Genomic DNA, 25359 nt, shown 5'->3' with positions numbered 1-25359 from the left:
TGTGAGGACATCACTGTGGTGCTAGAGTCACATGTGTGATAAAATACAGATGATGCAGATTGACCCCTGACCTCAGTCTACTGCTGCTCGCAGCCTCGGGACAACCAGCCCAGAACCGGACGTGGACCAGCTGGAAGTGATGCAGACACACGAACAGGAAACGGTCAGAGAGGAGAAGCTGGAGATGAGCCTCACTTCCTACAAGCAGTTAACAACAGACGACAAACACAACAACAACATGTTGACGTGTAAGTGACAAATTCTTCCTCACGCGTTAAAAAAACAAAACAAAAGTATATCCACGATCGGCAGATTATCGGATCCAGTGTTCAGTGTTTTTATCATTACAGGCCTCGCTTTCTTTTTGTTAAATCTGATTGCAGATACAAATAAATTTAAAAATGTGTTACTTTGGAGTCACACTCTATGCCCCACCCACAGCACTCTCTGATTGGTTCCACATGATCAGTAATGATAAATCAGCAGTAAAACTATGTACAGAGGAGCAGGAGTGGATCCAGTGATCTGGTCCTGACCTGGATCCATCAGGTCACCTCCTGACCACAACCAGTATACGCTAAAGAAAGTTTTATTCATCTCCAACCCCAAACAGGTTCAAGTTTATTTGCCATTTGCAGTATTAAAACCACATTGGAAAAAGGGTGCATTGGAAAAAAAAAACATGAAGATTTGTTTGTGTGTTTGTTTGTTTTTAAATCAAATGATTCATCTGGAATGTTGGTCATGTGACTCCCTCGTCTCTTGTCTTCGCTGCAGCGCAGACCTTCACTCTGGTGACCAGGGATATGTGAGCGGTGCCGGCTTCAAGTCCACAACGGTGTCCTGTAGAGTTCAAATACAGCCAGAGAGTGCCACCTCCTGACAGCTGTGACCTCTGACCTTACTGCAACCAACCACAAACCGTTTTTTCCGCCCAAACACATTATGAAAAACTTCAAGGTTGTGAAACAATCTTTTATCGGGAAAAAATACTTGCTTATTTTTCCTCTGCACATCTTCAGATATAGAAAACTTAATTAATCCTGACGCCAATTCAGTCATTAATTATGGAGACAAGTAATGTCATCCTTTAGGCATCAATAAAAACTCTTCGGCCTGGACATGATGGTGATTAATAATACATTTCTCTGGGAGAAACCAGTCTCCTGTATCCCTCTAAGAGATGTTTGTTGGACCCTCCCCCTTCGCCAAAGATCATAGAGACGGGAGGAGCTCTCGGTTGACAATAATCCCATCATCTTGGTATTGTCGGCTTCATTTTGTGGCAGACGGCAGCAGACCAGCATCAAGAAGAAAAAGAGTGTGAAGAACTGGCCACGCCAACTCAAAGTCCAAATAATGGTTCTCGATAGTTCTACCCACTCACTAAATGTAAAAAGACAGACTTAAAACAAATAAAGATGGATAAAACTCTGTATAGCAGGTCACACAAAAAAAGGCAGAATTCATCAAAGCCCTGTTTGGTCTTTCTCATTCCAAACCGATTTGTAGACACACTGTTAAAAACAAAGTCTGGTACACCTTTTTGGTTATGTGACTGAGGCCTTGTCCACACGGTAACAGAATTTTCCCTAGACCACTGTTTCAAGAAATCTGCATCCACACAAAACCACTGAAACCGGCTGAAAACGCTGTAGTACTTATTAAAGACCGACTGATATAAGCCCTTTTCAAAGTACTTACTATCGGCTGAAATTTTGCCAATAGAACATCGATAATTTCTCATAAACAGAACAGTGAAATAATGTTTGTGTCTGCAATGCAAAATGTCCTTGCACCGTTTGTCCAGTAGATGGAGCTCTGACTTCATTCAACTGAGAGCTGCTTACACCCCTGCTTAAATGTGTTCATCACCGGCCCCCGACGTTTGCCTGCACTGATCGGCTGACAAAAGCATACCAATAAGTTTATAAGACTCTATATCAGGGTGGCCAAGTTCAGTCCTCGAGAGCCACATTCTTGACACTCTTAGTTGTCTCCCTGCTCCAACACACCTGAATCCAATAAAAGGCTCATTAAAAGTCTGCTAACAAGTCTTTCATTGGATTCAGGTGTGTTGGAACAGGGAGACAACTAAGTGTGTCAGGAATGTGGCTCTCGAGGACCGAACCTGGCCAACCCTGCTCTATATCCTTATCCTGAACTTATATCTAAGTTGCAGCAACAAGAGGTACAAGATCAGATGTATTTCACAACTCTTTTTAAGGATATGTATTTGCTAATTTCACAAAGGTTTAATGCTTAATTGCATTTTTTGAACCTGAAAATTCTTCTCTGTTATAAAGTTAATCAATATGAGGACAAAGCTTCAGCTTTTAACTCATACCTTTTTTGTTAAGGGTCCAAAAAAGAACATTTTATTCATTTAAAAAAATAATAATAATATCAGCTGATTTATCGGCTATTGGAAAATCAGACGATTTATCGATAATCTGCATTTTTTCATCCAAATATCGTTATCGGCATCAGCCTCAAAAAATCCATATCAGTCGGGCTCTAGTACTTATATCAGGCCTGTATGAGATACTGCAACGCTTCCATACAAACAGAACAAGATGTGGAGCATGAACATAACTGGAGTAAGGAGCTAATCAATGTAGCAGCAGAAGCTAAGACACTGAGTAAATATAAAGTCTTTTAATCTGACCTGTTGCGTCCTTTCAGTCGGATTCATCACCATCAGCTGAAAACTGTTGTCCACATAAGACACCCTTGTTTTGGAAGATGATGTCTGGAAATGCGGTAATTCCTTATCGTGCAAATTATTTGTGCATAAGCACTGTGTTGTCAAAAAGTCCCTCTGCGTTTGTCTACAAACATTGATTACTCAGGCTGCTGTCCCTACCAAGAAGAAGAAAAAATACTTTAAAAGCTGAAAGTCCCTTCTGCAGTTATTACTGTTGCAATGGTCCCTTTATTCATGCCAGTGTTCACCACAGGCATTCTTCATCTCTTCAGCATTCTGTTCATGATGAAAATAAATGCCATGAAAGATCCACCAAGAAAAAAACAAGGTATGTTAAATTGCCCTGTTAGCAACAACACGTCATTCATTATGACAGGCTGAGGTTAGAGAGGTGGGACTGTGACATCATAGTTTCAGAAATGTTCCATATTGCTTGTACACACAAAGACGCAAATCTGGCATTTTCAGATTTATCCACTCTGGGACCCATTTTCCAAAAGTAGCAGTTTTGGGTTCTGAAAACGCCAGTTCCATGTGGACAAAACATCTATACGATACAAATCTTTTGCAGATACACCTAAACCTGTCTCCATGTGGGTGGGGCCTTAGTATGTAAGGAATGTTTCACAATCTTGACGTATTTGATTTGTTTGTGGGAAATAATCACTATCAAATAGAACTGTGATACTGATTGAAACATTGTGACCATGTGACCAATACTGCTGAGGAGGAGGAAGAGGTGTCCTGTTGGCGAGGAAGAGGAGTCATGGTGGTAATGGTGATGATGAGGATTCCTAAAGATTAAGTTGAAGAGGAGGATTCCTGATGATGATGATGAGGAGGAACACTGATTTGTGATCTCTGCTGGAGATCAGTGTCCCTGAGCTCACATCAGCGCTTTACCTGCACTCTGCCATTTCAATCTGCGTCAGGGTTCCTGGCCTCAGTAAAACCTGGCCCAGGTTTTTAGTTTTTGGTCTTGGCCCCAGTAACACCTGATCCAGATTTTTAGCCTTTGGCCTTGGTAGCAGAAGAACCTGGTCCAGGCTTTTCCACCTTTTGCCCCCTTCCTCAGAAGAACCTGGTACAGGTTTATGTTCGTTGGCTTGGCTTCCATAACACTTGAGACAGGTTTTTACTCTTTGGGCCTTGCCACAGTAACATCTAGTCCAGGTTTTTACTTTTTGGGCCTGGCCACAGTAACATCTAGTCCAGGTTTTTACTTTTTGGGCCTGGCCACAGTAACATCTAGTCCAGGTTTTTAGTCTTTGGGCCTGGCCTAAAGAAGAACCTGGTCCAAGTTGTTTGTCTTTGGGCCTGGCCTAAAGAAGAACCTGGTCCAAGTTGTTTGTCTTTGGGCCTGGCCTCAGAAGAAACTGGTACAAGTTGTTTGTTTTTGTGCCTGGCCTCAGAAGAAACATGGTCCAGGGTTCTATTCTTTAGGCCAGGCCTAAGCAACACCTAGTCCAGGTTTTTAGTCTTTAGGCCTGGACTCAGAAAAACCTGGTCCAGGTTTTTGCCAGAATAAAGTGTTTGGGCTGTGACATGTGACAGCATTTGGGGTGCTAATGTTTTAGATCTCGGGTCTACTTTTAAATTGAGTTTTTCTTGGTTTGATGGGACTTTATGGGGATTTCTAGTGGAATCACAGAATAGCACACGTACAAAGCAATAAGTCAGACTTTGGATCTCCAGGACATACGACATTTTAAAGACATGTATAAACTGTAAAAAATAAAAATGATAGCCTAACTTATGTACATAGTGAATGTCATGACTTAAGAGGTTATTAATATTATTAAGGTCAATATGCAAAAAGTTCATATCATCTGTTTTATATCATGTGAAATAAACATTGTTCTTAAAACACGAATGAGTGGATTTTTATCGTTAATGTTTTTGAACTACTTTCGACCTTTGACACATTAATGTAATTTGATCTGATTGTGGAGTCAAGCCACACCCTCTGTAGGTGGGGCAGTTTTCTGCTGTTGTCCAATCACAGGCCATCGTGAGCCGTTCACCGAAAGTTCTGCTAACTAGTTGTCGCCTGATCCAGTTTGTTGAAATCACTTGATTTAAAAAAAAAAATAGCCCGCTGAGAATTTTTTGTACAAATATTTTCTCTTGAATAAACATAACATGGTGTTAAAGGTGAGCGTGACCCTACAGCTAGCAAGTGTGGAGCAGCGTAACTACTACAAAAATCTGATAAATCAGAATTTCTGATGAAACCTTTTATTATTTTTCAGTTCTGATAGCTATGTGTTCTGATTAAGATGAATAGTTGCAAATGATTAGCTTACTTTCAGGTTATTGAATTTATGTAGTGTTATGGCTAATATTGCTAGAGGTTTTTTAAGTCAATTTTTCATTCACTTAGAATATTTAGTAGAAGAAAAACTGCATAATTGTAAATGGATTAGCAGCTGCTATGGCTATCCAAGGTAGTCTATCTAGTTAGCATGTAGCGTAATTTTGTGAAGAAATAATTCTTATTTTTTGGCATCCAGTTAGTGATTTTATGAAATAGTTACACTTTATTTGTGACAGTGTCACATATTTAGAACATTTTACAAAATAGGACTGCAGCATTATTACTGAATGTTGAAATATGAAAAATAAAATACTGGTTTCAGGTTATCTTGGCTTTTCATCACGAGTTTCCACATTATTGTATGCTTTTGTCTTTTTAAATTCAAATATGAGCCACCTGTTTACTTTACCAATCTAAAGTTACGGTGTATTCATTGTGTTTTTTATGTTATTTTAAATCTGAATTCATTCACGTGTGTGGAACTTTTTTGTTTTTAATCTTAACACTTTCTTGTCTTTGGGGAACTTTTTTTTTCTGTTTGTCAGAACACGTGGAGTGAGAAGCCACAATGCCAAAGATCATCGGCTTTATCGAGATGGCTCACTCTGACACTTCCTGCCTTTCTTTTTTTAATTACCGTCAGTCGGCATCATTTTCAAACTACTACTGTTAAGTTTTTAAAGTTTGAGATTTTATTTTTCATGAATGCGTTGAACCTGACGTGCTTCAGATATCTTGTTGATTGTGAAGCGTCCGGAGCGCTTCTTGGTTCATATTTGAAGCTTCGTGATGATTCCGCTTCATACAGGAAGTGAGACGTCTGTTCTCTACACGAGCTTTGGCTGACGTCACGTCTGAAGCACACGTTGTGACGATAACTTTTACACCAACTGGACCGAAATGGCTGAAATACCGAACAAAGGGATCGAACCTGTTTCTCAACGTGTGTCGGGTTCGAACGGTTCCGGTGAAGTAGGACAAACCGGTACACGGCTAGAGGCCGTGCCGGAGCCCGAACAGGAACCGGGCGACACCGGAACGGATCCGAGCGGCGGCCACCGCGCTGCGGACAAAGAAACACCGTCGCCGGGCCGAGAAGGACCGGAAACGGGCGCCGGGGACTGCCAGGGGGCCCCAAGTCCCGTACCGGAGACTTTAGCGACAAGCCCCGGGTCCGGACACGAGGGTTCCCGGGTCCTTAAAGAACAAAGAGCGGGACCGAGCATCGAGCTGACGAAGCCCGCGGACCGAGTCCCGAAGAGACGGAACAGCGTGGAACTGGATTCAGAGGACAGGTTAGTGGACCATCGGAACCCGCCCGGGGTCTTACTGGGTCTGGACAAACCTCAGAGTAAAACGGGAGGAAATCTAAGAACTTTTTCCTTCAGAGTTCAAGAACAAGAACTAGTTTTCAGGAGATCCTGCTTTAGTAACCGTAACGAGCTGAAGTGATCCTGACGGACCCCAAACCGCACTTTGGGAACCCGCAGCTGTCACGTGACGCCCAGTGATGGGTGAAGGAAACATGAAGAGAGGGGGTCTGGACTGGGACTGGGACTGGGATGGTCTGAATTTGGCCAGAGTGTGTTGAGAATGGGACTGTCTGGACTGGGACAGGGACAATTGGGACGGGGAAGTCTGGATGGACTGGGACAGAGACGGTCTGGACTGGGACAGGGAGGGTTCGGATGAGGCAGTCTGGATGGACTGGGACAGAGACGGTCTGGACTGGGACAGGGAGGGTTCGGATGAGGCAGTCTGGATGGACTGGGACAGAGACGGTCTGGACTGGGACAGGGAGGGTTCGGACGAGACGGTCTGGACTGGGACAGAGACGGTCTGGACTGGGACAGGGAGGGTTCGGACGAGACGGTCTGGACTGGGACAGGTAGGGTCTGGACTGGGACAGGGACGGTCTGGACTGGGACAGGGAGGGTTTGGACGAGACAGTCTGGATGGACTGGGACAGGGAAAAACTGGACCTGCGTTGTGTTTGACACTGTACTGTGAAATCATTTTATTCATATAGCACCAAAATCATAACCCGAGTCTCCTCAAGATGCTTCACAAGGTTAATGTCCAAACCAACAATCCTCTAGAGGACATTGACTACAGTGGTCAGGACAAACTCCTTCGGACAGCAGACCAGACAGCAAGGCTAAACCCCAAAGTCTGTAGGGTCTGTTAGGTGGTGCGTTCTCAGTGCACAGTTGCCCCCCCAACTGTGGTCACAGACTGGACTCAGGACCAAACCACTGACTCTGGAGATCGGGGCGGTCCTCCGGTCTGTCTGATAGTCCAGTCTGAACCGAGGACAGTTGTGTGGACTGGTGGCCGGAGCACCGTCAGATACTCCTCGACCTGAGTTGACCTGACTCTGTGAAGGTAGAACAGTCATCCAGGTATTTTACGTTTCCAGTGAGGTTATCTGCTGGCGTTTTGTAGCTGGGCGAGAAAACGCCAACCGATAGCCGCGCGGCCGTTTGTAGTGGGGTTGTTCGTTTGCCCTTTTGTCAGCTGATGTTTTGGAAAAGTTGATTCCCAAATTCAGGTTCAGTGCACAGAAACATTGCCTTCGTGTGGGGTCAAAGGTCATATCTGAGACGAGACGTTTGTGGCGTTAAAGTCCATGTTTTGAATTTTACCATTTCAAACAGAGAATGTGTGAGCTATCAGTTGCAACTGCTTAGTAATTTTGTGAGGTCAGAGGTTAGTTTGGGGGGAAATGTTTAGCAAATAAAGTTTTTTTTTTTTTGTTTTTTTTTCTTCCCTTCCCTGCATGAAGGTTAAACGATGTCAACGAAAGTCCAGATTTCTTGTTTTGTTTGGGCTTCATTGCCCTTCGTTAAGTGCCGTGTGGCCGGGCCTACTCATTGTCTTTTGTCTGAAATTCATTTATTTTTTATTATTTTTATTTTATTTTTTACTTTCTTCAGTCACTCGTTTTCTTTGACCTGGTAAGTTTTTTGTTTGTTTGTTTTTTCCTCCCCCTCTTGGTCAGTCACTGGTTTTCTTTGATTTGAAACTCTCCTTCAGTCACACTTGTTTTCTTTTATCTGAAATGTTTTTCCCCCTTCTTAATCAGTCAGTTGTTTCCTTTCATCTGAATTTTTTTTTCCCCTTAGGTCATTTTCTTTGACCTGAAACACTTTTGTTCTCTTTCTCGCTCTCCTTCAATCACTTCTTTTCGTTGAGCTGAAATGGGTTTTTTCTCTCCAGTCATTCGTTTTCTTTGATCTGAAATATGTTTTTCCTCTTCATCAGTCACTCATTTTCTTTGATCTCAAACATGTTTTCTTTGAGCTGAACATGTTTTTTTTTTTCTCTCCTTCAGTCACTCATTTTTTGATCTGAAATGTTTTTTTCTCTCTTCAGTGACTCATTTTCTCTGATCTGAAACACTTTTTGCTTCACTTGTTTTCTTTGACCTGAAATGTGTTTTCCTCTTCTCCAGTCACTTGTTTTCTTTCATCTGAAACGTTTTTCCCTTCGGTCACTTGTTTTCTTTGAGCTGAAACGTTTTTTTTTCTTCTCACCTTCACTGATTTTTCTTTCAGCTGAAACATGTTTTTTTTTCTTCTCACCTTCACTGATTTTTCTTTCAGCTGAAACATGTTTTTCTCTTCAGTCACTTTTTGTTTTATTTGCAACTTTTTGCTCTTCTTCAGTCACACACGTTTTCTTTGATCTGAAATGTCTTTCTTCTTCAGTCTTTCTTGTTTCGTTTGTCGTGCAGCGCTCGCTGACAGATTGGAGCGTTTTTGTTTGCAGTATCAGCAGCACACTGATGGACATGGAGAGCACGGTGTCCAGCGGCCGTTCTACTCCTGCCATGCTTAACGGTCACGGCGGCCCTGTGGTGGTGGGAGGAGGCGCGGCGACGGCAAGCGGCAAGTCCCTGAGCTACACCTGCTGCTGGGATCACTGCCAGCTGCAGTTTACCAGCAGCCCTGACCTGGCGGAGCACATCCGGGCAACGCACGTGGAAGGGCAGCGGGGAGGCGTACGTGTGTCTGTGTCTTTTTCAGGATGTTCGCTGGGTGTTGCTGCTTTCTGACTTTGTGTTGTGTTTGTGTGCAAAGGTGTTTGTGTGTCTGTGGAAGGGCTGCAAAGTTTACAACACACCGTCCACCAGTCCCAGCTGGCTGCAGAGACACATGCTGACCCACAGCGGAGACAAACCCTTCAAGGTGACACAGTGCACATCACGCCAGCGCACACGTTACTGTAGGGCGGGAGGCTGAGCGGATCAGGAGGTGGCCTGCCAATATGTAGACCCGGGTTTGAATCCCGCTCGTGCTACCTGTCGGTTGGATGTCTGTTTCTCCAGACGTCTGCTTGTTAGCCCGATGCTGCGTTCACTCCTCCTTAAAATGTGGTATTTTAGAGCTTTAACAGGTTAATATTAATGTAGCTCATTAGATTAAATGGAAAGATCCACGCCCCCTCTCACCCAAATACCATGTGACCATGTCAATGACTCAAGGGGAAAACGGGTGCACATCGTCCTCATTTTGAAACCCAAAGTCATTTCAGGGTGAAAGGTTTTCATCATTTTGACATGTATGTGAGGAATTGTGGGACTTATTCATCAAAACTGTTTTTTTTTTTTTTTTTTTTTTTTTTTTTTTTTTGTAACAAAAAAAAAATTTACACAATTTAATATCTGGACTTTGACTCTGGATCAACTTTACCATTAATTATCTTCCTGCAGTGTGTGGTTGGAGGCTGCAATGCCACATTTGCCTCCCAGGGGGGGCTAGCGCGCCATGTGCCCACCCACTTCAGCTCACAAAATTCATCTAAATTATCCAATGGCAAAATGAAGGAGGAGTCTCCATCCAAGGCGGGGCTAAACAAGAGGAAGAAACTGAAGAACAAGCACAGACGTTCCCTACGTATGTACAAACACAAACACACACACTGTTTGTTACTTTGAGATTTGACTGAGTTCAGAGAAATGAAGAACTGTGATCAACAGAATTGGTGCACATTATTTCCTTTTTGACTCCAAATGCATCTCGACAATGTCAGTGATCCTCCTCATCTGAGTCTCAGTAAGTAACCACTCACTGGACACAGTCATTCCATCAGGATACAAGGATCCAGTCATACCCCCAAGTCTGACAACTGTACAGCGAGACAGGACCAGCCGGAACAGCAGGACCCAAAAGACGTGGACCAAAAATGTCTGCATAAGCTCTTCCCAGGCATCTCTGGGTCTCAAAAGCAGAGGACCCAGAGACATGAACATCACTGACTGTCTCTACAAGTTTAACACTTTCACCACATCCAGATACACTTCTGGTGGCTGAGTCCAGGTAGTCCTTAAAAGCCTGGATCTTAGTCTGGATCCAGGGCCATCACAAACCAAGACATGGTGGATCAGCAGGTGGCATGGTGACATCACAGCAAGAATGTCCAGGGTTCTAGTTCTTGTCTGAGTGGGTTCTCTCCTGCAATCAACCATGCTCATCAGGTTTGTACTTTGTGAGCCCGGCAGCGTGTCCAGTCCTAGAGACGTTCAGATTGTGTCAAAATGATCTCAATCAGTCCATCAATGCTTTGAAACATTGGACCAGGTCCATATCCATGGAAGACATCAGGAGGATCAATATGTCATTAACTGGCTGCAGTCTGTTTAATACTTCGTGTGTTTTTTTCAGCTCGACCTCATGACTTCTTCGATGCTCAGACCATGGACGCCATCCGCCATCGAGCCATCTGCCTCAACCTGGTAACGCACATCGAGAGCATGGGCAATGGACACAGCGTCGTGTTCCGCAGCACGGTGAGCTCACGCGTTTCAGAAACGAGCTGTCCATCAGCGTGCACAGTCACGTGCACAGTCAGGGATGTCACGGCAACGTTAGCATTCAGTGCTTAAGGATTCCAGCTGGTGTGAACGCTGTGATGTCACACAAAAGGTCAAAGTTGACATTTGTTCCCGTCATCACGCTGCTGGTCACAACAGGTCACTGCTCAGTCACTAAGCGTGTTGAACTTGATGTCAGCTGATGTGACCACATGGTGCTTGGTTCAGGTCCCATCAGACAAGAAATTCACGAAGGCAGTCCTGGTGCGCACAACAGCATGCTGACACCACAGTGTGTGTGTGTGTGTGTGTGTGTGTGTGTGTGTGTGTGTGTGTGTGTGTGTGTGTGTGACAGATAGAAACATGCTTCAAAAACACTTTGAGAATTTGTTGCTGCGACACACGGCGGCGGTGTGACGTCTTCCTCACTCCCTCATTGCTTGGTTGTTTGTTCAGGTGATTGCAAAGAGGAAAGAAGATTCTGGAAAAGTAAAGGTGCTGTTACACTGGATGCCCGAGGACATGTAAGTCAGACCACTCACTCTGTTTATTCCCAACAAAATCACACATCTCTGCACAACAAACCACATCATCCAGAGGAGGAAAACTGCGCAAGTTTTAAAAATACACGCTATCAGTTTGACATCTGAGGATGTGCACGCTTTCAAAATACACGCTATCAATTTGCCATCTGAGCACGTGCACGCTTTAGAAATACACACCATCAGTTTGACATCTGAGCACGTGCACGCTTGAGAAATACACGCTGTCAGTTTGACATCTGAGGATGTGCACGCTTTAAAAATACACGCTATCAATTTGCCATCTGAGCACGTGCACGCTTTAGAAATACACGCTATCAGTTTGACATCTGAGGATGTGCACGCTTTAAAAATACACGCTATCAATTTGACATCTGAGCACGTGCACGCTTTAGAAATACACGCTATCAGTTTGACATCTGAGCACGTGCACGCTTGAGAAATACACGCTGTCAGTTTGACATCTGAGCACGTGCACGCTTTAGAAATACATGCTATCAGTTTGACATCTGAGCACGTGCACGCTTTAAAAATACACGCTGTCAGTTTGACATCTGGGGATGTGCACGCTTTAAAAATACACGCTATCAATTTGACATCTGAGCACGTGCACGCTTTAGAAATACATGCTATCAGTTTGACATCTGAGGATGTGCACGCTTTAAAAATACACGCTGTCAGTTTGACATCTGAGCACGTGCACGCTTGAGAAATACACGCTGTCAGTTTGACATCTGAGCACGTGCACGCTTTAGAAATACATGCTATCAGTTTGACATCTGAGCACGTGCACGCTTGAGAAATACACGCTGTCAGTTTGACATCTGAGCACGTGCACGCTTTAGAAATACATGCTATCAGTTTGACATCTGAGCACGTGCACGCTTGAGAAATACACGCTGTCAGTTTGACATCTGGGGATGTGCACGCTTTAAAAATACACGCTATCAATTTGACATCTGAGCACGTGCACGCTTTAGAAATACATGCTATCAGTTTGACATCTGAGGATGTGCACGCTTTAAAAATACACGCTGTCAGTTTGACATCTGAGCACGTGCACGCTTTAGAAATACACGCTATCAGTTTGACATCTGAGCAGGTGCACGCTTTAGAAATACACGCTATCAGTTTGACATCTGAGCAGGTGCACGCTTTAGAAATACATGCCATCAGTTTGACATCTGAGCACGTGCACGCTTTAGAAATACACGCTATCAGTTTGACATCTGAGGGCGTGCACGCTTGAGAAATACACGCTGTCAGTTTGACATCTGAGGATGTGCACGCTTTAAAAATACACGCTATCAATTTGACATCTGAGGGCGTGCATGCTTGAGAAATACACGCTGTCAGTTTGACATCTGAGGGCGTGCACGCTTTAGAAATACACACTGTCAGTTTGACATCTGGGGGCGTGCATGCTTGTGAGCGACGGCTGACCTGAACGTTGTGACCTCAGACAGATGTGGCGCGCTCTTCTTTGAGTTTGTCCTCAGCTGGTTTTGTGCAGATGTGAACACTGTCAGTGTTTAAAGTGTCAAACTGTGTCAGACTGCCAGATGTTTGGGTGAACGAGAGCGAGCACTTGCAGCAGGAAACTAAGGTGGTCCATCTGTCCAAACTGCCCGCAGACATGGCGGTCCTCCTCGATCCAAACGTCTACAGGTAACATGCACAGCAGCGGCACCCTGAGCTCCAGTTTGGATCCACAGAGCACTGACAGGGTTTTTTATCCCCTACAGGATGTTCTTCTGAGCGGTTGACAGGAAATGTCTCTGTCCCACCGTGTCCACGCTGTCCCAGAGGGATGCTGGGAGTTTAGTTATTTCTTCCTTAGTAGTTTTGGAGGACTTGTAGGTAACAGCTAGAATGAAACTGTAGCCGGCGTTCATCTTTGTAAATACTTCAGATTTGTAATATATTTTTATACTTTGAATATTTTTTGCTGTAGATGTCGGTTTCTTGACAAAAATTTTGAAATGGATTTTTTTTTTTAACTGATAAATATGTGCTGATGAAGCTCAAACATTAAACTTTTACCATTTCTACCTGAAGTGCATCATTTCTCATCAGTTAAACATTTACCACATGAGCAGAAAAGATGGGGGCGGGGTTAGTTAGTGACATCAGCTGAGTGACAGATGCTCAGTCTTAATGTGTCATGTGGGTCAGCAATAAAACACTGGAACTTCCAGGACCAGGTGGGTCTTAGTGAGACCTAAAAACAAATAAATGATCAAACAACATGAATGTATGTCATGACAGAATCATATAGAAACATGCAGCCTGTGTCTTGGTGGCTTCCCTCACTAATCACTGAAGTTGGGCGTCTTTTGCTGCATGTCTGTGTGTGCCTGCTCACCCATACACACAATGTATTTGCAGCTGTAATTGGTTACATTTGTGCAATAAACTAAAAAAAAATGATTCACTTTGACTTTTCGCAACACGTTTTCCAACATTTCAAGCACCAGTAAACTGATTTCACCAGAATGAATTGTGGCCACTGGCTGAATAAAATAATAATAATAAAAACAGGCTCATGTGCTTTTAATTTGTCCTTTACGTTTCATCATTTTTTGGGGGGGGGTAAGTAAGACAATAATTGATATTTTTTTGGGGATCCAAATGTTAAAATGACAGTTAACCCTTTATGATGTCATGGAAACAGCTGCAGCCCTTTGGAAAAAAAAAACTTCTGTCAAATAAATTATTGATTTTGATAAGAAATAAAGTATGGTTGTTTATTATTATGAAGACGAGAGGTTTGTCATTACAAACTGTAATTAAGTCAATTAAAGCAAACTCAAAGCTTGGCATAGTGACCAAGGAAATGTTACCAAAAAATGAAAATCATTGAGCAAAAAAAAAAAAAAAGTCATAGTGACGTAATCTGTCGGTTATTGTCGTTTAACTGTTTATTCAGTCAGAGCATCATGTTGGTTTGAAGGACATAAAATGACTTCGCAGTGGCTGATTTCAAATAATTTGATCAGAACATGAAACGCGTTTTGCGCAGACCTGTCCTGTGTTTCACACGGCAGCCACCAGGTGGCGGTAGCGGCATTGCACCGGCTGATTCTCTACAACCCGGCTGTACATAGACCAGAAGAAGTCCGTCGACGCTGGTTCCGCACGTTGCTAGTTAGTTGCAATGTTGTAGCTATTAGCACGATAACTGTCCGGGAGTGAGAGCTGCCGTTAACTCGGTGTTATCGTGTTTGCACTCGGAAACCGAGTCCCGGTCATTCGGAGTGGTTCTGTCAGCGTGCTGTCCGTCGATCGAGTCGGCTAGCTCATCGTTAGCTTGGATGGCGATGAGACAGACTCCGCTGACCTGCTCCGGTCATACCCGGCCCGTGGTCGACCTGGCCTTCAGTGGCATCACTCCTTACGGATACTTCCTCATCAGTGCCTGCAAAGGTAAGATCCAGACTCGGAACGCCGAGTTCCACATGTGCCCGGAAATACGTCACATCAACAGCGCAAGACGTGTTTCCGGTCTGGAGTGTCGTATTTACTCTGCACTCAGAACCCTCCAGCTGCTTTCTCATCAGAGCCTGTTATACCTAAAGCTATGGGTGCCCTTTGATTAGGGGGTCATAACAAAAACAACACCACCCTTCCCCCACCTCCCTTTTGAGGATCAAAGACGAGAGTCAGTGACGAGTAATTTGGATCAACGTGTCACCTTATGGGATCACAGCAAAAACAAACTCACCTTAGTGCGGTACAAAGAAGAAAACAACTCAGAACAGTGGTCGAGTTTGGGAGCATGTACAGGCATGGAAACGCTTTGGGTCCCGGATAGCAACCACTCAGACATACAACCAGTCCATTGACACTGATCTAATAATCATTACCTGTCACAGCCAGGTAAAATGTGTGTCCTTGACCTCCAGCTGCTGGAGTCCTCAACACTGAGCCTATCGGTGTGCTGGATCATGTCCAGAGAAATGCACCACATGGACAAAATGTGGCAGCTGACATTCCCTCACAATGTCAGTTCTCATCCAAGTCTCACTAAGTAATCTTTAGTTTGATGCAAAGTCATTCCAGTAGGAAGGATCGTCCAAAGAGACCTGGTACTGAATACATCCACTCCTCTCCTTAGGTCACTGTTTAGAGTCCAAGTCTCAGGAAGCACCAGGACCCTAAAGACTTGGACTGTCATTCTCTTGCAAATATATCAGCTTCACCAAACACTTCTGACCACATGACCCATAAGATCTTCCCAGGTGTCCCTGGATCTCAAAAGCTTAGGACTTGGAGTTGTAAACATCAGTGACTGTCTCTACAGGTTAAACATGTTCACCACATACAGAAACACTTCTGATGGCTGAGACCAGCAAGTTAGTGAAAGCCTGGATCTTAGACTGGATCCAGGACAATCACAAACCCAGCTTCCCGAATGCTACAAGCAGAGTATCTATTGAATCCATAAAGATCACAGCATCGCTGGTTTCCAACACCCAGTCCTTGCAAGCATTGAACAGTGTAGGACCCAGTACACAACCCTGAGGAACACCAATTTTCACAAATGGATCTCACAAAGAAAATTAGATCAAAGTGTGTAACCAGCTGACTTTTGGACCGTGGTGGAGGTGTGCACGCCGAGTGCCATTCTATTTTTTTGTGTTTTGTTGCGGGCCCAATCGTTTTTACCAAAGGGTGTGGACGTAAACCTGTTAAGTTTTGAGTGGCGGTTGTTTTTCTTCCCCAGATGGCAAGCCCATGTTGCGCCACGGAGACACAGGGGACTGGATTGGAACGTTTCTGGGTCACAAAGGTGCTGTCTGGGGAGCCACTCTGAATACAGACGCCACGAAGGCCGCCACTGCTGCAGCCGACTTCACAGCGTAAGTAAAGTCTCAAAGCGCTAAAGCAGTGGATCTACCGGGCATCGTCAAGGGGCGCAACCACCTGAGATCAAAGCAATGCCACAGCCACATTTCAAAATCAGGCAGGTAAAAGCCTTTAACAGGCAGATTGACTGGCGATAAAATATCTGAGCTTGAGCATTTTTCAATACGTTAGCATGGGGTCAGAGATCTGACGGTGACCTCTGACCCTGATCATTGACTTCGCCTATCCAGAATCAAATCACGTCTTTCCAGCTGTTGGACCAAAACCAAATGAACTATTCTTAAATATCTTTCTAACATGCATGCATGCACAATGGTCCAGAAGTATTTGGACAGTGATGTCATTAATTCTGTATGGAGTAGACAGTTCTCAAGAAGGAGACCGAGGGAAGCTACCCAGACAGTTTTGAAAAAGATTAGTGAGGAAAGCCATCAAAACACCCAGACAGCTCTGAAGGAGTTACAGGCTTCTGTGGCTGCTGTGTTCTTTTGAAATCTCTGTCTGCTCTTTTGTTGATTTGTGAAGATGTTGCCTAGTTTTGTCTCTCTTGTCAGTTTCTTGTTTTTGTGAGTGAAGGAGTTTCATTTATCCCCCCCCAGTAAAGTGTGGGATTCGGTCAGTGGAGACGAGGTCCTCACGCTGGCACACAAACACATCGTCAGGACCGTGAGCTTCACTCAGGTGAGTGCCGTGTCCGTACAGCATATATAAATCTGGGTCATGTGCAAAAAAAAAAAAAAAAAAATTGGGGCAACATTTTTATTGTCATCCCTTTTATCTGAAAAAAAACAGACAATCTGTGTGTGAGAGTGAGTTCAAAAATAAGATAAATTTACCATATTTTCTCTCGTGTATACAATGCACTTTTTTCTGTGTTATAAGCTGTTTAATTTGGGATTTTTGTGCATTGTTGTGTACTTTTGATTGTTGGCATTTTTATTATGAGTTGAGTTTATTTTGTTTAATGCTTTGATTCCTGAGAAAGTCCTATATAAATATTATAATTACTGTTACTAATTAAAAAAAACTTGGCGCATAAGTCGCTGGACCTCCAAAACTAGTCGGTGGAATCAACGGGCCTCGGGGTGTGGATAGATCTAGAGAATAGATCTCGAACTCAATAAGTGCAAATTAGCATAGCTTTGATTGTTGTGTGTAAAAAGTCGGTGTTGGTGTTTGTGAGTGACATGGGTCAGTTAAATCACAGTGGTAATGTTGTGAGACATGAAACACATGTCCCTGTGTTTGTCGTCAGGACAGCGAGTGTCTGCTGACGGGAGGAAATGACAAACTGCTGCGTATCTACGACCTGAGCAGCCCCGAAGCAGGTGAGTGAAGGAAACCCAAACACCACACGGCGGTGATCAGTTCTCCGTCTTGTTCCTGTAGTTTCTGCTCCCATCTGTTGTAATTAACACCGTCATAGGGCACACATTGCTATGGTCTTTTTGTACTTTCTAATTAATTCTAATTAACGTGATACACAGTCCAACCACTAGGGGCAGTGTGCAGCACCCAGGGACCAAATCCAGGTCCACAGACTGTGCCTCAGTCAGGAACAGTTAAAGGAGTGTTTTCACCAAATTTGCACGTGCAGCTTATCTGTAACTTGTTTTTTTTTAACACTGAATCGCAGTAATTAGGGCTGCAGCTATCGATTATTTTAGTAATCGAGTATTCTATCGATTATTTTGGCAATTACTTGGGTAATCGGATAAAACGTACTTTTGTGTTTTTAAACAACATCGATAGTCCAGGGCTCTCCTTAAACAATGGCACAATGTCACTGCGCCAAAGTGTTGGCATTTTGCTGAAATGGCGATGGGATGTGGCTTTCTGTTTTGTTTTCTCCAACTTGTAAAATGTAACCATTTTTAAGTTTTTTTTTTTTTGTTTTGTTTTTATTAAGGTTGATGGACTGGGTCCCTGTGTGATGTTTTTTTTTTTTGTTTTTTTTTTTCCCCTCCCCTCTTCCTCTGCAATTCAGCAGATGCATTTCAGCTGGAGGTTGAACATGCAGCCTCGCAGTCAGTTTTTTTTTTTTTTTTTTTTTTTTTTTTTTATTTAAGGGTGATTTTTTAACTACAGGCACTATTGGCCTTGTAAATGTAATTTCCACCACACCATTGCCTTACAATATAAAGTGCCTTGGGGCAACTGTTTGTTGTGATTTGGCGCTATATACATGTGCTCTGATGTCACTGTTTATCTCCATAGAAACTACCCAAACAATCTTTCATACAAACTGTTTAAAGGGACATTACAGTGTTGTGGTGGAAATTACGGCAATAGTGTGGGACAACTACATTTTGTTTAAAAAAAATCACAACAGTTGTATGACATTGAATACCACAATTATGTTTTGATTATTTTACTGATATTTTATTCAGAGATATTTTAAAACATTAGAAAAAACATTTCTTTACCATTCATTTTTATCATTGAAGATCAAAAGTCTGGGTGTGGGACAAGCACAAAACTGCAATATTTGCATATAATGATGCTGAAAAAAGGTGAAAAAGTCATCATAGACTACTAGAACAAAGTTCTTAACACACTTTCATTGTAAAGATAACTATAAAAGTGTGAAATTTCCCCTTTTTTCTGTTTTTCATACAATATGATCAAAGGACATAATAAGTGCCCGTAGTCTAAGAATCACCCTTAAGTCACCGTGTTTGTGAAGTGTTGTGTGTTGTCCAAAAAAGAAAAAAATTAAAAAGTCAAACAGTGTGAGTCATCAAAGAGTGGACTTCTGCTGTTTGTCAATGTAGCCGGGGCCAGAGCTGTGACTCGCCCGGTCTGAGAGCCCCTCACACTGTGCAGAGAGCAGCCAGCCATCGTCCCTCCCCACGTAGAGCAGACCGTGTGTTTTTTAAAACTAGACAAACACGCTGCTTCGCTTTAAATGCACAGTAAGTCTATTTCAGATGATCGGCGTGGACCATCTATCTCTTAAAAGCCTTTATTTTACTCTGTGTTACGCTGGAAAGCGGTCGCTATCGTTGCTAATTTCATTAGCTGTTATGGCCCAGTCTTCTTCTGCTTTTTTTTTTTTTTTCCTGTGGACGTTGCACCGCGACACACAGGCCTGCCATATGTACTACAATGTTAAACGAAGCTTCGAGGCACAGAATTTGCCTTGAACATTTTTTGTAATCGAATTATTCGAGTTACTCGACTAATCGTTTCAGCCCTAGCAGTAATGCATAAAAGGTGGAGAGCTGAGTCCTGTAGCTATTATGCTCATCAGGTTAATATGGAATAAGAAACAGAAAAGCTTTAAAAAGCATGTGTGTGTAAATTCTTGAAGCTTGGGTGGTCAACCACATGCCTTGGAGTTTGATGGTATCACACTGTCTTGGCTGATCCTGGTGGACCCAGACGTTAGATGTTGCTCCTGGATTCTCCTGGAGCCACTTTCCACCACTTTGGGCTTCGCATTTTATGTTTGTTCGAGTTCTTAGTATTTCTGAACTGTTGATGTTGCTCTTGCAGATGGGACTGCTGACATCAGTCACTGATGCCCTCTGGGTCCTTGTTGACCACCATAAGGTCTGATTGGTTGGCCAGCACCTGCTTGTCACTCTGCAGCTTCTATTCTCCATTTCAGCCACCTTTGGTGGTGTCTACCATCTGGTCTTGGTGATTTCCTGTCCATATTGGACACAGATGTCCTTGTAGACTTGTTTAGCTGCTGTGGTCCTGTCTGGTGTGGTGGAGCTCAGTTTTTACTGACCGGGTGCCAAGTGCCAGTTGCTGTGCTGCCACGATCAGAACCCCTGCTGATCACCAGTTTGGTTTCTGTAAAGATGATGCCATTGATTGCGCTTGTGAGTCGTCCGGTGTCACTGATGAACCCGTTTCCGGATTCTGGGGCTGGTTGCCATGAGACTCGTGTCCTGACTGTTGGGTCTTTCTATGTCCTGTAGCTCTTCAGGAGATTGCAGGTCACACTTCGGCCATCAAGAAGGCTTTGTGGTGTAATAACGACAGGCAGATTCTGTCTGCTGCAGAGGACAAAACCATACGGTCAGTCCCTCTCGTTCACTTAACCCCATCTTCCTCGCTAAAATGATCTCTGCTGAAAGTGCCTTTGTGTGGCTCCAGGCTGTGGGACCGGAGCTCCTTGGAGGAGGTGAAGACGCTGACCTTTGACCTGTCCGTGAGCAGCATGGAGTATGTAGCTGATGGAGAGATTCTTGTCATCACGTATGGAAAAACCATCGCTTTCTACAACGCTCTGACGTAAGAGACAAACAAATACGTCCACAAAAAAAAAAGACTTTTCAGAGTAGTAGTGGCGTTCTTTTAAGATCAAAGTAATTGAGTTTTTCTTTCCCCTCTGACTCTGTTCTCGTCGATTTTTAAGATTTCTGTTCATGCAATTTTTACTTTTCCAGCCTGGACCTGATTAAGACTGTGGAGGCTCCAGCTCCCATTAACTCAGCCTCTCTGCACCCAGACAAAGAGTTCTTTGTTGCGGGTGGTGAAGACTTCAAGCTCTACAAATTTGACTTCAGCACCAAAGAAGAACTGGGTAAGGAGCTGAATTAAACGTGCTGAACTTAAACCCTGCATATGCACATGTGGTTCACAAATATGGGATTCGGGTATATGTTTGTACCTAAATTTGTTTGTACTCTGCCAATACAGAAATGATGGAGGCCCAGCGGACCTAGAAAACTTAATACACTCTTTTAAATAAATGCACAGTATATTTTAAAAGGCTTTATTAATAATTTAGTATTGTTAAATTAAATGATTTAATATGAAATCATTTTTATTACATTAATAATCATTTGAGCTTATTAAATACAATAATTTAATTTAATAATATTAGATTATTCGTAAATTAATTTGAGTGACTATTTTACTGATGAAGTAAAAAAAAAGAAAAAAAAAAAGTTAAACACAAACATCATAAACCTGCATGATCTTTGTGAGGCCCCAGAACCTGATCCAGAGAGCAGCAGCTCTGTGCACATGCGTTATTGTAAATCCACAGAGATATTGGGCGCTACGGGGTAAAATGTGATATAATTTCTCTGGAAAAACACAGCATTTTCTCTGAGTTTGTTTGCATGTAATTTTCCCAAGAAAGTTAAAATGCAAAGAAAAAGTCACAGTGCGGTGGGAAAGTGGACGTGCTGCAGTTTGTTTATGAACCGGAGCACAAACATGTCGAGGCGGTTTTGCAGGCGAGAAACTGTAGCTGCTCTGGTTAGCTGACACTTACCGACACGACGTCTCCCATCTGCCTCGTCTTCCCTTCTCCACTGGAAACTGGAAAAAAAAAAAAAAACACATTTCGCGACTGCTTCGGTGATTGCAGCCGAAAACATAATGTGAAGTTATGTTGTGTATATCTTGCACAACGGGGTCAGCTGTCCCCATAAGTGGTCAAATCCTGCGATATCACACATGGTTCAAATGAGACTGCGGGGCCCTATTAGTCGAGCAATTTCAGCGTGAAAAGCATCACTTTGAGGTCATCGATCCAAATTTATTGCAGTTTCCATCTAACTGTGTCCCCGTCTTCCTGGCCTGCAGAGTCCTATAAAGGACACTTTGGTCCGGTCCATTGTGTTCGCTTCAGCCCTGATGGTGAGCTGTATGCAAGCGGCTCAGAGGACGGCACGCTCCGCCTGTGGCAGACCGCGGTGGGGAAAACCTACGGACTATGGAAATGTGTCCTACCTGGTAAGATTTGGAATATTAATTGATGGTCAGGGCAGGTCACAGAATTGTTAAATACATAAAATGTTGATACATCTTGGTACATCATTAAGCCAGAGTCAAGTTAAGGTGATGGAACAGTTCTGACAGATGTGGTTCAAACCTCCTGGACCGGCTGGTGTGAGTAGCTGTGCGAGTCTTATCCTGCAGTCGGCTGTGGTCTTCTTCAGACGAGCAGTGATACTGTGAGACTGGTATCATGGCAACAGACTGGAAGAAAGGACACGTCTCACTCTGGAAACAAAAGGCTGATTGCCTGAATTAGAGAGAAATTACACTGTTGTCTGTCAGCACTGTAGCCTCTGTTGGTTTTCTGAAAGGCTTTGATTCAGTCGGTCAGGCTGCTCTCTGGGATATCCTCACGTCCAGCCTGGACACAGATGCTGTGAGTGCTGTATGTGGTGGAGGCAGAGAGCCTGAATTTTTCACCATGAATACTGGTGTTCCTCAGGGATGTGTTCCGGCTCCTACAATGTTCAGTTCTTGCATGGACTGGGTGTTGGTTTGGGATGTAGAAACCAGTGATGTATGTGCTTATGTTGGCAAGGAAAGATTCACTAACCTGGACTTCATGGACGATGCTGATTGTCCTGGATTAAGACTGTGATCTAGGCTTTCAGTGACTTCTTGGACTCATCCATCAGAAGCATGTGGTGAAAGTGTTGAGCATGCAGGTACATTCACATCTCTGGGTCCTGGGTCTTTGAAATCCAGAGGTACCTGGAAAAGCTTATGGAGTCATGAAGGTCTGGGTCTTTAGTATCCTGGTGCTTCCTGTCTTACTGTCTGGTTGCTAGTGTTGGGCTCTGAGTGTCCAAAGGTGATGACTGGTAGCAGGTCTCTGTGGAGGAGACTATGGATGAGGACTATCTCCTGCATTGTCCATGTTGTGTGTTTCTCTGGATATGATCCAGTACATAAGTGTCTCACTGTTGAGGACCCTAGAGACCAGAAATGGTCAAGGACATGCCACAATTTTATTATGACATCATCCTCATTTTTGGGGGGATGGGGGGCTAAAAGTTTGGTTTTGAGTCAGAGCTACATACTGGATGTCACAATCATTTCTATTTAAAGAGACATGCACAATGCAAAAAAGGTAAAGACGAGGTTCGAGAGGACTGGAATGGGATGGACCCCCGCTGGGTCTGTCGCGGCTCTTCTGACCACATGGAGAAGTCATAACATTCTGTCTTGTTTATTGTTTTTTATCGGTCATAAATGTGGACTGTTTTCCATAATACTTCCTGTTTGTTTGTTTGTTTTCCTGCTCAGAGGATCTGGGGGCGGAGAATTCTGAGCAGTTACCAGCTGCAGCTCCTGAGATCAAAGCCTGAGGCGAGTCTGCGCCGACGGGGGATGAGGAGCGTTTCGTTCAGGAAGTGAAAATTAACGTCCGTCGTAGACCAAACCATCTCACAGTGACTCGGGCGGTTCCGAGCGATTTGGGCCGTCCCGCGGACAGGTCGGGTTTGTAGAATAAAGCAGTAGAGCTGTGATGACGGCGATGCTGGAGTCACGGCTGCCTGCTTCCGCTCTGACATGCCCACTTCTGTCCGCTAAATGCTTTCATTAACGAGCGCGGAGACACCGCGCCGCGTCATTGCTTTGTGCCACAGTGTGAGAAAATCTTACTTTGTGATTAGAAAGTCTGTTGTCTTCAGTTGTGGTTAGGTTTCCAGATGCTGATTGGTTTTTTTGGTATTTTTCTTTGCTGTTGTCGCCTGTAATCAGAATAAACAGACTGACGGGCTCATTTTATTTTGGAAATATGTACAAATTGAATGACTTCTGTCATATTAAACATTAAAGTTACAGTGTAAAAAATTGTTTGTTTTTAAATTAAGTCTGACTTTTCCCATGTAACTTTGTGTTGGTAATTACGTTATAATTAGCACAGATGAGCTTTTACAACTTTAAGCTGCAGTTAGAACACTTGTATTTGTGCTTTCAGAAAAATATTTTGTCCAGACAAGGGTGCCCGAGTAGCCCATTATTCTTTGCAATTTTTAATGAGGCCTTAAGTCAGGGAGTTATTCAGAATGCAAATATCACAGGTGTACAACTGTTTGGACAAAAACACAAGCTTTCTCTCTTCGCGGATGATGTCTTAATATACTTGTCAAACCCGGACTCATCCTTTACCCATCTTAGTACTTTTCTAAATGGTTTTGGCTCTGTTTCAGGTTATGGACTAAATATTACTAAAACCCAATTACTAAGTTTTAATTATGTACCTAGCCAGATATTAAAATCCCAGATAAATTTAAATTGGAAATTAGATTATATAAAATATCTTGGAGTAACTATCCCAAAGGATTTATCAAAACTATATGAAGTTAATTTTAAACCATTGTGCCAACAGATTAATAACGACAGACGATGGAATTTAATACCCCTATTGACTTTTGATTTGCGTATAGAAATTGTAAAAATGAACATGCTGTCCAGGTTTTTATGCCTGTTTCAAACACTTCCCATTAGTATCATAGACAAACGATTCAAAGAATGGGACAAAATGATCTCCAAGTTTATTTGGCAAGGAAAGAGGCCAAGATTGCGTTTTAAAATCCTTCAGTTATCAAAACAGAAAGGTGGTCTGGCTTTACCGTGCTTGAAGGATTATTATACTTCAGCCCAATTCAGAACTTGGGTGTGTTTGTGTAACTCACATTATAAAGCAAGATGGAAAGAAATTGAAATAAATATGCCTGGAGATTACCCAGTGCAAGCAAGACTTGCAGATAAGAAACTTATTAAGGATCAGATTCAGAAAGAAAATCCTTGGATTGTCTCATTGAAACTATAGTTAAAATATATAAATACAAACAACTTGCAGGAAGAGATAAAAATATTGTGCTGGGCTTATGACACTGATTTTGTGCCTGGTAAAGAAGATGCAAGATTTAAAATTTGGCAAATCCAAGGCCTGTCAGCATACTGTACTTTTTTCCATCATGGAACATTAAGAAATTTTCAATCAATTGTGAGAGGGCATCACTTACAAGATAGTGATTTTTTTTTTTTTTTTTTTTCTTTTTCAGGTTTTTACAAATCTGTCACTATATAAATGGTTTTACAACAAAGCGATACCCATTTTGGAAATTCTTAACATATGAAGCCGACTCTGGTTCTAAATTGATTTCAAGATTATATCAAGATTTACAATAGATAAAAAAGGAAAACACAAATTATATTAAGCAGAAATGGGACAGGGAATCCAAAAAGGTAATAATAGATAATATTTGGCTAAAACATTGTGCTTTCCAATGGAAAATCACTAGTTCAAATGCATGGAGAAGTTTTGGTTGGAAGAGTCTTATTAGATATTTCATCACACCAGCACAGAGTTCTCATTATTCAGGTTCCT

General features: G+C 43.0%; 3 protein-coding genes across 13 annotated transcripts in view; all 3 read left to right on the top strand.

The window, feature by feature from the left end:
* Positions 1-1746, top strand: part of LOC117503849 (pleckstrin homology domain-containing family A member 5-like) — a 63242-nt gene extending 61496 nt beyond the window's left edge. For 8 of the 10 annotated variants that reach the window (XM_034163120.1, XM_034163111.1, XM_034163114.1 and 5 more), the window contains 2 exons: positions 94-248; positions 783-1746. In XM_034163120.1, the coding sequence (XP_034019011.1) occupies positions 94-248; positions 783-883 (256 nt within the window). In that variant the 3' untranslated portion in view covers positions 884-1746. Of the gene's footprint in view, positions 1-93; positions 249-777 lie in introns of all 10 variants that reach the window. The other 2 variants (XM_034163119.1, XM_034163112.1) reach the window with 1 other exon arrangement.
* Positions 1747-5693: 3947 nt separating this feature from the next.
* LOC117504313 (zinc finger protein aebp2-like) lies at positions 5694-13432 on the top strand. 2 transcript variants are annotated; one of them, XM_034163750.1, is made up of 8 exons: positions 5697-6319; positions 8796-9027; positions 9107-9214; positions 9739-9922; positions 10691-10815; positions 11296-11363; positions 12936-13049; positions 13127-13432. In XM_034163750.1, the coding sequence occupies exons 1-8, from the start codon at positions 5925-5927 to the stop codon at positions 13137-13139; spliced, it is 1239 nt and encodes a 412-aa protein (XP_034019641.1). In that variant the 5' UTR covers positions 5697-5924; the 3' UTR covers positions 13140-13432. The 2 variants fall into 2 exon arrangements, with proteins under 2 accessions (XP_034019642.1, XP_034019641.1); XM_034163751.1 differs by lacking the exon at positions 13127-13432 and having other exon boundaries at positions 5694-6319; positions 12936-13053.
* Positions 13433-14470: 1038 nt separating this feature from the next.
* On the top strand, positions 14471-23759 carry strap (serine/threonine kinase receptor associated protein). The gene is made up of 9 exons (XM_034163566.1): positions 14471-14807; positions 16108-16243; positions 16850-16931; positions 17506-17578; positions 20183-20282; positions 20361-20498; positions 20654-20790; positions 21804-21953; positions 23265-23759. The coding sequence occupies exons 1-9, from the start codon at positions 14696-14698 to the stop codon at positions 23324-23326; spliced, it is 990 nt and encodes a 329-aa protein (XP_034019457.1). The 5' UTR covers positions 14471-14695; the 3' UTR covers positions 23327-23759.
* Positions 23760-25359: the final 1600 nt, after the last annotated feature.

This window comes from Thalassophryne amazonica, chromosome 22 (genome assembly GCF_902500255.1).
Source record: "Thalassophryne amazonica chromosome 22, fThaAma1.1, whole genome shotgun sequence".
Classification (NCBI taxonomy): Eukaryota; Metazoa; Chordata; class Actinopteri; order Batrachoidiformes; family Batrachoididae; genus Thalassophryne; species Thalassophryne amazonica.
This window is presented reverse-complemented; position numbering and strand designations above follow the sequence as displayed.